The sequence below is a fragment of the Hipposideros armiger genome, unplaced genomic scaffold, assembly GCF_001890085.2.
Source record: "Hipposideros armiger isolate ML-2016 unplaced genomic scaffold, ASM189008v1 scaffold_488, whole genome shotgun sequence".
Taxonomy (NCBI): Eukaryota; Metazoa; Chordata; class Mammalia; order Chiroptera; family Hipposideridae; genus Hipposideros; species Hipposideros armiger.
The window spans coordinates 503,769-518,565 of NW_017731838.1; the positions used below are offsets into that span (position 1 = coordinate 503,769).

Sequence of the window (14,797 nt, forward strand, 5' to 3'; positions counted from 1 at the left end):
CAGACACAAATATGGAGAATTGTGTGAAAATAAAAACTAGTTAACTCTATGTCAACCCTAATGTTATGGAGAATAGGAAAGTGGACAATAATGGCAGGTTTCAAAGATTTTAAGAACTATTTAAAATCTTAGTTCTTAGGGTCGGCCGAGTGGCTCAGTTGGTTAAGAGCTCACTCAAGAGTTTGAGCTCTGAGCAACAGCGGTTCGATGCCCGGCCCGAGCTGAGCTGCCGCTAAGCTGCCAATAGGTAGCAGGATGGCTCAGCTAAAAATAAATAAATAAAATCTTAGTTATCAAATGGCACTTGGAGATTTGGGACATTGAAGATCACATCTTTAAGTGACCTGCTACCTGGAAGCCAAAATGTTGGGAGGAGGGGGGCAGCAGCTCCTTGGTCCTTCATTGCATGGCTGCTCACACTGGCTAGGGGACAGGGCACCCTGTGCGCTCTGTAGAAAGGGCATTATTGGGAGGGAAATACATCAGTGTGGTATTATGGCCGCTCTGGAAGACATCTAGGTCTGTTTTTCTTGGTATGTTGCTTTTGTACATTATGGGTAAATAAATAAATATAGGAAAGTACGTGGGCTCAGAAAAGAAATTTCCATATATTATACAGAAATTTACAAATGGTTTATAAGATGTTAGTGTTGGAGTCTTAACCATTATTCTCATTTTACAGTCCTTACAAGCTATATTGCAATTATGTAGTTAGAGAACCTGTGGCAAAGGGTGTAGGAAGAAGTGAAAACTTAATATTGCTGATGTGCTAAGCTATGTTTAGTACTTCATATACACTATTTTTATAATTCTGCAGAAGTATTTTCTTATAAAATAGGCAATTGAGGCCCCCCAAAGTTCAGAAACTTGCTTAAGCTCACTCAGCTGGTATGCAGAGCTATTAGCACTGAAATCCTGAAGAATAATTGCATAGAATGGCACTATCCCATGTGCTAGCCATTAGCCACGTGTGGCTCCTTCAATTAATTAAAATCCAAAGAAATTTAAGAGTTCATTCCTCAGCGGCACTAGCCACATTTCAAGCACTCAAAAGCCATCATTTACAATATGGCAGCGAGTTCTATGAACACACCTGGCATAGAACATCCAGTAAGAGTGTTTGTAAATTCTGTCATCCAGCTTATTTACCTTTTGGAAAATGCAACACACTTTGTAAAAAATTTCATCTTATAGTAATACTCCACGAGATGCCCCTGAGCATAGACATTTCCACGTTCCGCCGCCTCCCTCAAGCAGTGCAGCGCAGCGTCCGTATCCTGGCGGATGCCTTGTCCATAAAAGTACATGAGCCCCAGTGCACCCTGGGACTCCAGATTTCCATTGCCACAGGCTTCTGAATGCCAATAAAATGCCTTAAAAAAGCACAGTTTCATCTTGTTATTCGTAAGGTACAATTACACGGGAATACTGGAAAGGAAACAGTCTCTTAACGCTAAGACAGTACTATGAATACATCTCTAGGAAATAGTTCTAGCCCCTTGCAAGTATTTCAGGCTAATGCCAATTTCACGCGCCTAGAAGAGAGTTGCTACGCTGAGCCGCCCGTTGTCTACCCCGCAGTGCCGGTGAGGTCACGGTCTCAGGTGTCAGGGTTTTCAGCTTTTCCACACGAAGGATCAAGGAGGGAAATAGCAAGGAAGCATCTGCAAGGCTGTGAGGCGCAGGCGGGAGGGGAGAGCTACTGATGCTCAGGGAAGTCAGAGCCCCAAGGGGACCTCATGGTGGCGCTTTCAAGATCAAAGGCAGCTAAGGATAGACGCTGCAGGAAGGCCCAAGCACAACTGCTTAATACGCAGCTACTGTGAATGTGAATTAGTTCAAAAATTATTTCCAAGTGGCTGCTCAGTTAGCAGAGGAGGGTTAAGTTTGCCCTTCACGCCTCTTTCAAGTAGGACTCAGTCCTACATTTCCTTCCCCCATAACATTTCTTGGAAGATATTTCAATCATTGATGATTAAAGAGATTATATTTCTGAAAAAGTCTTAAATAGATTTAAGTTTTAATTAGTTCTTAGTATATTTTACTTATTAGTATCATTCTTCCTCAAATCAAATGTAATGATTTCTTCACACAAACGGATTTGGGCTTAATTTGAGGACTCTCCTTATAGCTTTTATGAAGTAATAATATTTTGTACGTAGCTTTCTATACCATACAGAATGCTCTCACATCCGTGGTCTCCTTTGATAGAGGCAAGGAAGGTAGCCTTCATAGATGAGTAAGGGGTGAAATGAGCTTTGAGATTCTAAAATGTAAACTTTCTTTACATTTAGGAAAAAAGAAAGATTCACAACTACAAACTTATTCTTCACCACCCTCCTTTTAAAAAAAGAAATAGCGGAACAAATACTAATCTAAATATAATGCTAGCATTAAAAACAAAAATCAATGTTACCTTTTCTAACTCTTTGGGCTCTTTTGTTGAATAATACAATCCTAGGATACTTTGAGCCTTCACACTAGCTTTCGGATTTCCATTGTCTGCAGCAAAAAGCCACAGTCTAAAAGAGAAAGACAAAGCAAGTTGCCCTTTGTTTCAGCATTTGATTAAAACGAAATCTTGTTCTCAGGTTAAGATTACCTTTCAGCTTCCTCATAGGATTGTTTAGCGCCTTTTCCTTCGTAATGAGCTCTTCCAAGGTTGTAAGCAGCAGCAAATTGTAAATGTCTTGCTTTGGGACATGGAGAATCAATAATTTTCTTCATATATTCCACTCCTTTTTCCTTCCACAAAGGAAAAAAAACAAACAAAAAAACCCCTAGTTTTTAGTTTTACCCAAACTAAATTCTTTCTCCCAATAATGTAACACATTCACCCTCTGACATGCTGTAATGTCATGACTGTATGCCCAAGCGGCATGTTGTCCTGGAGTCTGCAGGGCTGGAAATAATGAAGGAGAGAAGTAATAGGACATCTGCTGAGTAGGCATGCTCAGGACCCCTGGGATATAAGGTATTTGCCTCATTTACGGTTTCCAGAGCCGAATTGCATCTCGGTGTGTTTTCCCTTTTTCTCTCTCCCACCTTCTAACCCTTATTCTAAATCAGCATAGTCTTGGAATGATCAAAGTGAAAGAATAACTGTGACTTCTTTCACATTTATAATCCTTACAGTATACTTGAGCCCCAAACAAATGCTGTCTTTTCTCTTCACGCACACTTTTCACTAAGTGTGCTCAGTGACAACGTGCATCCAGCATCCTAATCTTCATAAGACATCTGCATAGTCACAAAGCATGCACAGGAGACATTCTAACCACTAGCAACAAAAGGCTTGACACCCGCCCTCCCCCCCCCGCAAGTCCCCTACCCCAGCTTCAAAAACTCATCAGACACAAGCCTTCAAACATCACTCCAAAGAAAATAATATTTGACCATCAAATACATATTTATATATTACATTGCAGTTTTCACCCCCTCACTGCTGTCTCAAAGTGCTGTTGCAGGCTAAATGCCACAGTAATAGATGAGAAAATAAAGATACTTTACTTTTAGTAAGTCCCAGATTATGTAGATTTATTTTTGTGAATGTGTGAGGTAGGTATTTTTCTCCAATTGCATAGTAAGAACTTAAGGTAATGGTAGTTGAGTGAAGTGATTGTGTAAATCCTCCCATAAATAGCAATGATTAAATCTGGACACAACATAAAATTTTATTTTTGCTTATGTTTTTTTAAAATTTTTATTAAAATATAGCTAACATACAATATATTAGTTTCAGGTATACACAGTTATTCAACATTTATATACCTAAAGAAGTGATCCCCATAAGTCCAGCAACCATCTGACACTGTACCATGCTATCACAATATTACTGGCTATATTCCCTATGCTGTATATTTACATCCCCATGACTTATTTTATACCTGCAAATTTGAATCTCTTATTCCCCTTCACCCTTCCCCCCTTTGTAAATTTTCCAATTACAGTTGACATTCAAAATTATTTTATATTAATTTCAGGTGTACCGCTTAATGGTTAGACATTTATATAATTTAAGAAGTGATTCCCAGATGGCTCAGCTAAAAAAAAAAAAAAAAAAAATACAAGAAGTGATTCCCTGACTAGTCTAGTACCCACCTGGCACTATACATAGTTATTACCGTATTATTGACTATATCCCCTGTGCTTTACTTTACATCCCTGTGACTATTTTGTAACTACCAATTTGTACTTCTTAATCCCTTTACCTTTTTCACCCTGTCTCCTACTCCCCTCCCATCTATCACCCCAATAATTCTAGTATGCATCTGACACCAATACATAATTATAATATTATTGACTATATTCTTTATACTCTATATCCCCATAACTACTTAGTAACAACCGATTTGTACTTCTTAATCCCTTCCCCCTTTTCTCCCATTTCCAACCCCCCTCCCTTCGGGCAAACATCAAAATGTTCTCTGTATGTATGAGTTTGTTTCTATTTTGTTCTTTAGATTCCACATATAAGTGAAATCACATTGCATCTGTCTTTCGCTGTCTGACACTCCACTCAGCACAATACCCTTCAGGTCCATCCATCCACCACAGATGGCGAGAACCCATTCCCTTCCATGGCCAAGCAATATTACATTGTATATATGCACCCCCTCTTCTTTATCCATTCTTCAATCCACAGACACCCAGGCTGCCTCCACATTTTGGCCATTGTAAGCAATGCTGCAATGAACATATAGATGCACATATCCCCTCGAAGTAGCATTTGGGTTTCTTCGGATAAATACCCAGAAGTGTGATTACTGGGTCCTTCTTTGTCACTTCTTATAGCCTTTGTTTTAAAGTCTATTTTGTCTGGTATAAATATTGCTACCACATCTCTTTTGTTTTGTTTCCATTTTTAGGAAATATCTTTTTCCCATCCCTTTACTTTCAGTGTGTTTCTATTTAGATCTGAAGTGAGTCTCTTGTAGGCAGCATTTAGCCATTCTGTCTTTTGATTGGAGCATTTAATCCATTTATATTGAAAGCAATTATTGATAGATATGCAGTTATTGCCATTTTTAAATTTATCATCTTTTTTTTTTCATCTTAAAGAAGTTCCTCTAATATCTCCTGTGATACTGGTTTGATGGTGAGGAATTCCTTTAGCTTCTTGTCTGCGAAGCTCTTTATCTGTCCTTTGATTTTAAGTGATAGCTTTGTTGGGTAGAGTCATCTTGGCTGTAGGTCCTTACTTTTCATCACATTGAATATTTTGTGCCAATCCCTCTGGCCTGCAAAATTTCTGTGAGAAATCAGCTGATAGTCCTATGGGAGCTCCCTTGTAGGTAACTAACTGCTTTTCTCTTGCTGCTTTTAAGATTCTCTTTTTGTCTTTAACTTTTGGCCTTTTAATTATGATGTGTCTTGGTGTGGGCCTCTTTCGGTTCATGTGTTTAGGATTCTCTGTGCTTACTGGGCTTGTATGTATATTTTGTTTGTCAGGTTAGGGAAGTTTTCTGTCATTTTTTTCCTCAAATAGGGTTTCAATTCCTTGCTGCCTCTCTCTTCCTGGTACCTCTATGATGTGAATGTTGGTACACTTAATATTGGCCCAGAGGCCCCTAAAGCTATCCTCACTTTTTGGATTCCTTTTTCTTTTTGCTATTCTAATTCAGTGTTTTCTGCTACCTTATCTTCTACATCTCTGATTCGATCCTCTGCTTCATCTAATCTGCTGATTCCCTCTAATGTATTCTTCATTTCAGTTATTGTACTCTTTTATTTCTAACTGGTTCTTTTTACGTTTTCTATCTCCATTTTTATGTTTCCATATCTCTTTGTTGAAATTCTCCCCAATAGCATTGAGCATCCTTATAGCCAGTGTTTGGAACGGGGCGTCTGGTAGATTGCTTGTCTTCATTTTGTTTAGTTCTTTTTCTGGAGCTTTGCTCTGTCTTTTATTTGGGACATGCTTCTTTGTCCCCCCATTTTGGCTGTCTCCCTATGTTTGTATCTATGTATGAAGTAGGGCTGCTATGCCTCCCAGTCTTAGTAGAGTGGCCTTATGTAGTAAGTGTCCTGTGGGGCCCAGTGACACAGTAACCCTGGTCACCTGGGCCGGGTGCTCCTGGTGTGTCACTTGTGTGAGTTGTGCATGCCCTTCTGTTGTAGTTGAGCCTTGGTTGCTGTTTGCACATCAATGAGAGGGATTAATCATTGAGCTGATTGGTTTTGAGGACTGGCCAGGACTACAGTGGAGGTGCTGTTGTGCAGGGGCTGAACCTATAGAGCAGTATTCACTTTAGCAGGGCTCTGCTGCCTTCCCGGTCTGCCCTTAGGGTGTGTAACCCTTGGAAGTGGCCAGATGATGCTCTAGGTCAGTTCAAAGCTGGCCACTGAGCCTACCAGCTCCAAGGCCTTCTGGGAGGAGGGCCCTACTGCTGACCAAGTTCAGCTGCAGCCTGTGCCCTTCCCTGGGCCACCTGGCATGAGCCAGAAAGAATCCACAGATGGCCACCGCCCAAACTGGGCTTGGAGGTGCCTCAAGGGGCCAAGCTATGAACCAAGGCCAGCTGCTGCTAGTGCTGGGCTTAGGGCTGTTTATCCAGAGGTATGGGACACGATTAAATCAGATGCTGCTTTTTTCAGTTTGTAAACCTTTAAGAGATTTTAGGAAAGTCCACAGCGTGAACCAAGACAGGCTGTTTGTAACGAAAAGGTACTGGAAGTGGTTTGGGTGTACCTGAAATTTGGACAGTGTCTCAGGGAATCACTAGGGTGGGGTGAATGTGTTAGCCAGGTTGATGGAGACTCAGATATGGTGGCCACCTGCGTCTGCACACTTGGAGAGTGGAGGGCTCAGCAAAGAAACAATGGCTTCTGCCAGCTCTTCTGTCCAGGAGAAAGCTGCTCATCCAGCCCTTGCCCTGAAGCAGACAATTCAGTTCCTCCCTGTATGTGCCTGGAGCCTTTGGAGCTGCTGCCCAGCCCTGGAGCTCAGAGCAATTGAGTCTCTGCACAGCAAGACTCTGCACAGGTGCTTTAAGAGGAGCACCTGGGACTGCAGCTTCCCTCCGACTCACTCAGCCACAATCTCCACTGGTTTTTACAGTCAGAAGTTGTGGGTATTTCTCTTCTCTCCCAGGCACTGAAGGAAACCCTTGGCTGGGAAACTTGGTGTAGGGATGGGACCCCTTGTTCTTCTGGGGGGATGGGGGGGTACCCCCACAGCTGAGATATTCCTCCCAATTTTATTGGTCACATGCAGATGTGGGATGAGCCTGTTCTGTGTCTCTGCTTCTCCTTCTATTCTCAAGGTGGCTTCTTCTGTATGTCCTTAGCTTTAGGGCTCTGGTTCAGCTAGACTTAAGGCAACTCTCAATGATGGTTGTTCTGTAGTTTTGTTATAATTTTTATGTGGTCATGAGAGGAGGCAAGCACAGCGCTTACTTACTCTGCCATCTTGACCAGGAATCTGGTTTCTTTTATTTAAGCTATTAATTAAATTGGTACATTGTATTAATAGATTTCCTTATGTTGAATTATAAAATTTCTGGGCTAAATCTTACTTGGTTATTATATTTTGTTCTTTTAATGTATTATTGAAATTGTTTGGAATAAGGGCAAATATTTTATTACCCTCACAGTTGCCACCATAATTGTTCATAGAGAGATATGATTTTTCTCTAGGAAAGTTATGTGGAAAAGCCCCTTCAGGTGATAACCCCGATAACAACACTGTCAACAAGGGGCCACAGGTCAATCAACAAATATTGTTGAGGGTCTCCTGTGGGTCTGACACTGTTCTAAATTTCTGGGGGATTCAGCAGTGAAGAAAATAGACCCCCAAAAAACACCCTAATTTTTTAGAGCTTACATTCCAATTAGGGAGAAAGAAATTAAGTAGTAACAAATAACTGAGATAATCATTAAGTCTGTGAAGAAAATAAAATGGGCTATTTTGATAATATGGCCACAGAAAACCTTTCAGATGAAGTTCCATTTGAACAGAGACCTGAATGAATGGAAGGCAAATGAAGAGATGACTAAACTATGTTGGGTGAGAAAATGGGGTAAATTTATTTTTACATCAGTGAAGGAGAGAGTAGAGGGAAAAGACACAGAAAGGGGGATGGGTGGGGCAGGAAGAGAACTCAGCAAGTTTGTGAAGAATCATGTGAGGTAGTGCAGCCAGTGAGAAGTCCTCAATAAAGGGCAAATGAAATGACTGACAAGCAATTTAAAGTTGTTCACCATGTGGGATCTGGTGTGGTCCTCTCTTGAGTCCCCTACATTTTAGCAGAAACAATACTACAAACAAAATCCTTGTTTTATGAGATCACCAAGGTGAATAGGCTGTGACTATGCCAGGGCAGAGATAAAGGAACAGCCACAAAGATGAGTACAGAGTAAAAAACTGACAAGAAAAAAAGCAGAGGTGACTGTGAGAACACAGGCCACCTGAATATTTTGGATTGATTTTGAAGTTGTTTGACTTTGACAATTCATGAAATTGGAGGCATAAAGGCAAATTGATTACATTTCATTTAGATCTTAAGGAATGAATGGAATTGTCACACATAATGTATTTGGGGAGGTTTTCATTGTGATTTTCTTTGTGCTTAAACATATATACCTACTATATATCTTCAATTTTGGTATCTCAACCAAGGAGTCTTAAAATTTCATGTTAGGAATTTTATTGTGTGGATGCGGCACAGTTTATAAAATTTTCCAATCATAGTACTGAATATTATCAATAATGTTTAGAAATTAAAGTTAAACTTTTGTCAATTTATTTTTTAGCACATTTCCTTTATGTAGTTTGATGCTGTGATGTTTGGCACATATAGGCTCTGTATTGTTGTTTTTCATATTGAACAGAGCTTTATTACTACAGAATTATAATTTCTCATTAAGTTTTCATGTGTTTCTGTGCATAGTTTTTAAAAATATCTTTGTTGAGCCATTAAAAATATTTTATATCATTTGATTAAGTATATATTTACTCTCTTTTAATGGGAATTTCAACAAATTACATTTATCTAATGGTTGCATTAATTATGAGTGTGAGCTTTTTTACTTTATATAAAAATTTTTAAGCATAGAAGAAAGTGGAAAGAATAATACAATAAAAATTTGCATAACTACCATATAGATTCTCAGTAATAATATTTTGCTATATTTCCTACATCTACTTTTCTTACTGACTTATTTCAAGTTATCTGCAGATATATCAATATCAGTACAGTTCACCCATAATATTTCAATATGTTTTGCAAGAGAATTTCTGTATAAATGCCTTATGTGTCACTTCTAATAAAGTTTTATATATAGGTATATATAATATAATACTATATATATATATATGTATATATAATATATAAAGTTTTATATATATAATTTTTTACATGGGGCAATACAGGGGAAAATATACTTTAAAATAACAACAGTGTTCATATTTGATAGCAGAATTTTGAGTGATACGTTTTTGCTTATTTTCCAGCTTTTCTCCATGTTTGTGTAGCTTTGGAATAACTTTGAAAAATAAAAGAAAACATATTAAAACAAAATTATTGACAGCTAATAATAGCAAGGAAAAGGGGCAAAAAAATTTTGTTTTTCACTCAAATGTAAAAATGACTACTGCTATCTTTTAAATGCTAAAAGGTTAGAGATTATTGAAATATAAGGATAAAAATATATTATAAAAATATAAATTTAATTGTATGAAATAATCCATTAACAATGAAATCTTAAACACTGAACAAAATAATAACTTACAGCATTTGTAGCTGTCCCCAGTCCATCATAATACATTACTCCTAGCTGGTAAGTTGCTTGATGATCCTTTTCCTTGATTTCTTCAAACTGTTCTAATGCTTCTTCATACCATCCCTACAAGTTCCCAGGAAATATAGAATTATTTTGTTATTATCTTAAAGATATCTCAGTTATTTAATTCCCACCTAAATCCTGCTAGTAGCACCAAATAAAACAACAAAAGACAGCAACAAATTTATGGAATTTACAAATAAGTCATTTACAATAATCAAACACACTATAAAGTAAATTAAATAGACCTAAATATGGCAACTGAGAGAAGTGACCAGGAGGAATCTGGGAGAGATCCCCTTTGGCTCTCACTCTTACCCTTGGCTATTTATTGTCAATCCTCTCTTGAAATGATAGTCTAGCCCTCTGCTCAATCTAGCTTGGCGCATCAGCTGCCACTCCTGAATTTTGAGAAATTTCAGAGCTGGGGCCAAAGTGTCAGAGAAAATTTGAACATCAGGATATTCACTATTATTAAATATCCTGTTTGCATTATGGCTTATGCCCTCCAGTTTTGCAGTTTTCCAGCTAAGGAGAAAATATGTTAAAACAAATATGTGGTTCTCTAAAATTATCTTTCTCCCATACTTCCTATAAAAACCTACATATTATGTGCCATTGATTTAAGGCTCTTCAGCAGTCAGACATTCTGATAACAAACATGTTAAGGTGTAAGGGGCTAATATGGGGTTTATATCTTAATCCACCATGAAAATCCACCATGCCTCACACTAAAAAATGAATCATTCGTAATGTGGAAAGAGGGTCTTTTACTGAATTGGACAGTCATTACTAGGAAGAGTAGGCCAGAGAAAACACAATAATAACTGAATTTCTCTTTTCATAAAGTATAATTAACAAATTGATAAATTAACAAAAACTGCACCAAAATACAAAAAAAAATTTATTTTAAAGAACACGTAACAGTGAGTAAATGCTTGAGTTGTTAAGACTCATTCTCCTTTCTGACTAATGTTTGGTTTAGATGTGAGAGGGCTGGAAAAGTTAGAATATACAAAGGAAGAGTAAGAAAGTTCTTTTAGTTTTCATGATTTTAAATGACATATACAACTCAAATATACACCTTCAACCCAAACTTCTCCTTTGAGATCTAGACTCTTACATATGAGGTTCTACTTTGAAAATCTGTCTTCTTGGATCACTAATGGGCATTTCAAACATAACATGTCTAAAAACTGAAATCTTGATCATCACCTCAAACCCATTCCTCCCCACTTCTCTATTTTTCAGTCTATTATGCCATTATTTTTGTCTCCAAATTAAACCAGGACCCAGCTCCAAAAAAAAAAAGGACCGGCCAAATGGCGCATTGGTTAAGAGTTGGCTTGGGACGCCAGCTCTGAGCAGCAGGGCCCGGTTCAGATCCTACATGAGGGCCAGTGACGCTGCGCTCTCTACAGCTAAGATGGTGAACAACAGTTCAACCTGGAGCTGGGCTGCCGTGAGTCACTGGTGATGGCATAGGCTGCAGTGAAGCTCAGTGGGCTGCCATAAGCTACCGTGAGTGGCTGGCAGCCAGCGTAAGCGGCCAGCAGCTGGTGTGAGCCGCCATGAGCGGCTGTCCAGTGGCCGGTGACTGATCTGCCTCACCTGGGAAGAGCACAATGATAATACCAACATGGGCCAGTGAAGCGACGTCCTCCACAACTAGACTGAAGAACAAAAGGACAGCAACTTGTTTGTTTCCCTTCCCTGATTCTCCAACGCTGTTCCTCTCCCCCAATTTCCCAATAAAATCTTTAAAGAAAAACAAAGAGATAAACAAACCTCACCTACAACTATTCTTTGCCTTGCTTATTACCACATTGGTCTCTCTCTTTTTTTTTTCCAATTTAATTTTTAAAGATCTTTATTAAAATATAGCTAACATACAATATTACATTACTTTCAGATGTATACCATAGTTATTCAACATTTATATACTTAAAGAAGTGATCACCAAAAAAAAGAAGTGATCACCATAAGTCCAGCAACCATCTGACACAGTACCACATAATCAAAATATTATTGACTATATTCCCTCTGTTGTCCATAACATCCCCATGACTTAATTTGTTTTATAACTGCAAATATGGACCTCTTATTCCCCTTCACTTTTTACTCCCTTTTTTAATTTTTCAATTACAGTTGACATTCAATATTATTTTTTATTAATTTCAGGTATACAGCATAATGGTTAGACATTTGTATAATTTAAGAAGTGATCCCCTGACTAGTCCAGTACTCACCTGGCATAATACATAGTTATTACTGTATTATTGATTATATTCCCTGTGCTTTACTTTACATCCCTGTGTGTATCAGTTTTTGCTTCTTAATCCCTTCACTGTTTTCATCCTGCACTCCAACCCCCTCCCATTTTCACCCCAACAAATCTAGTACCCATCTGCACCATACATAGGTATTACAATATTATTGACTATATTGCTTATGCTATACCCTACATCCCTGTAACTACTTTGTAATAATAAATCTGTACTTCTTAATCCCTTCCCCCACTTTTTTACTCACTCCCAACCCCCCTCCCATCTGGCAACCATCAATATATTCTCTGATTTTTGAGTTTGTTTCTGTTTTATTTTGTTCTTTAGATTCCACATATAAGCAAAATCACATTGCATCTGTCTTTCTCTGACAGTCCACTCAGCACAATACCCCCAGGTCCATCCATGCCACTGCAGATGGCAAAAATCCATTCCCATCCATGGAGGAGCAATAGTCCAATGTATATATGTACTACCTCCTCTTTATTCATTCTTCCATCGACAGAACCCAGGCCGCCTCTACATCTTGGCCACTGTAAACAATGCTGCAGTGAACATATGGATGCACACATCCCCTCAAAGTAGCATTTGGGTTTCTTCAGAGAAATACACTGAAGTGGGATTACCAGTCCCTTCTTTGTCTCTTGTTATAGCCTTTGGTTTAGTCTACTTTGGTATAAGTATTGCTACTACAGATTTTTTTGTCGTTTTCATTTCCATTTTCATGAAATATCTTTTTTGATCCCCTTACTTTCTATCTGTGTGTGTCTTTCAATCTGAAGTGAATCTCTTGGAGGCAGTGTATGTAAGGGTTTTGTTTTCTTATCCATTCAGCCCTCCTGTGTCTTTTGATTGGAGTATTTAATCCATTTACATTGAAAGTAATTGTTGATAGATATGTAGCTATTGCCATTTTATTATTTATAATTTTGATTTTTTTTTTCCATCTTAAGTCCCTGTAACATTCCTTGTAATTCTGGTTTGGTGATAACATTCCTTGTGATACTGGTTTGGTGATAACTTTCCTTGTAATACTAGTTAGCTTTTTTCTGTCTGAGAAGCTCTTTATCTGTCCTTCAATTCTAAATGATAGCCTTGCTGGGTAATCTTTGTTGTAGGCCCTTGGTTTTCATCACGTTGAATATTTTGTGCCAGTGCCTTCTGGCCTTCAAAGTTTCTGTTGAGAAATCAGCTAACAATCTTATGAGGGCTCCCTTATAAGTTACTAGTTGCTTTTCTCTTGCTGCTTTTAGGAGTCTCTCTTTGTCTTTAACCTTTCCCATTTTAATTATAGTGTGTCTTGGTGTGGGCCTGTTTGAGTTCATCTTGTTTGGGCTTCTCTGCGCTTCCTGGTCTCATCTGTCCCTTTGCCAGGTTAGGAAAGTTTTCAGTCATTATTTTTTCAGATAGGTTCTGAATCCCTTGCTCTCTTGTCTTCTCCTTCTGGTACCCTTATGATGTGAATGTTGTTACTCTTGATGTTCTCCCAAAGGTCTCTTAAACTCTCAAATTTTTTTTTGCATTCTTTTTTCTTTTTGCTGTTTCGATTGGGTGTTTTTTGCTACCTTGTCTTCCAAATCACTGATTTGATCCTCTGCTTCATCTAGTCTGCTGGTGATTCTTTCTAGGGCATTCTTCATTTCGGTTATTTATTCTTCACTTCTGACTGGTTCTTTTTTATGGTTTCTATGTCCTTTTTTATGCTTGATATCTTTTTGTTGAAGTTCTCACTAAGTTCCTTGAGCATCCTTATAACCATTGTTTTGAACACTGTATCTGGTCGTTTGCTTGTCTCCATTTTGTTTCTTTTTCTGGAGTTTTCTCTTGTTCTTTCATTTGATATGTATTTCTTTGTTTTCTCATTTTGGCTGCCTCTCTGTTTGTTTCTATGTATTAGGTAGATCTGCTATGTCCCCTAGTCTTGGCCTGGTGGCCTGATATAGTAGGTGCCCTATGGGGTCCATTGGCACAGTATTCCTGGTCTCCTGCTCTGGATACTCCAGGAGTGCCCCTTATGTGGGTTTTGTGTACCCTTCTGTTATAGTTGGGCCTTGGTTGCTATTGGTATGTCAGTGGGTAGGACTGACCTTCAGGATAATTGGCTGAGTGGTTGGCCATGTCCACAGCTTATGGGCTGCTGTGCACTGGGCTTACCCCACTGAGTGGGATTTGCCCCAGCTGGCTCTGGTGCCTGATGAGACCTCCCTTTGGGTGTGCCACTTGTGGGGCTAATTGTGTTGTGCTCTGCTGTGGTCTGAAGCCAACCTCCAAGTATGTTTGTTCTGGGGCCTCTTGGGAGGGGCTCTGGTGCAGGCCCAGGTCACCCACTGCCTGTGACTGGCTGGGGACTAGCTTCTAGGAGCTACAAAGCGATCCACAGTTGTTTGCTGCCTCTGCTAACCCAGGAGGCACGTGGGAGAGGTCACTCTGTGAACCGAGGACGGCTGCCACCAGTACTTGGCCTAGGGGAGCTCCTCAAAATGCCAGCACACCTTGAGGCCTGCTGCCACCTGCCAGCTCCATTAAGGTTCAGCCACTGATAAAGTCTCATGCAGTACACAAATTGGGTGAGGCAGGGTCTCAGAGAGTCATTAGGGTGGGAAGAGTTGTGGTCGCCAGGTTAATGTAAATTCTGGTTTGGTGGTGAGCCTGAAGCTACTCAGCAAAAGTCTCATAGCACACCGAGGCAAGTCGCTGCCCCCCTGGAATCTGTGGGACTCTAATAGTTT

The 14,797-nt window shown here is 39.2% G+C and overlaps 1 protein-coding gene across 1 annotated transcript in view; it reads right to left on the minus strand.

Annotated features, from left to right (window-relative positions):
• LRP2BP (LRP2 binding protein) overlaps positions 1-14,797 on the minus strand; it is a 28,519-nt gene that overhangs the window by 6,448 nt on the left and 7,274 nt on the right. The window contains exons 5-8 of the mRNA XM_019667242.1: positions 9,733-9,846; positions 2,603-2,745; positions 2,417-2,522; positions 1,150-1,373 (exon numbers count right to left, since the gene is read on the minus strand). Of these exons, the coding sequence (XP_019522787.1) occupies positions 1,150-1,373; positions 2,417-2,522; positions 2,603-2,745; positions 9,733-9,846 (587 nt within the window). The remainder of the gene's footprint in view (positions 1-1,149; positions 1,374-2,416; positions 2,523-2,602; positions 2,746-9,732; positions 9,847-14,797) is intronic.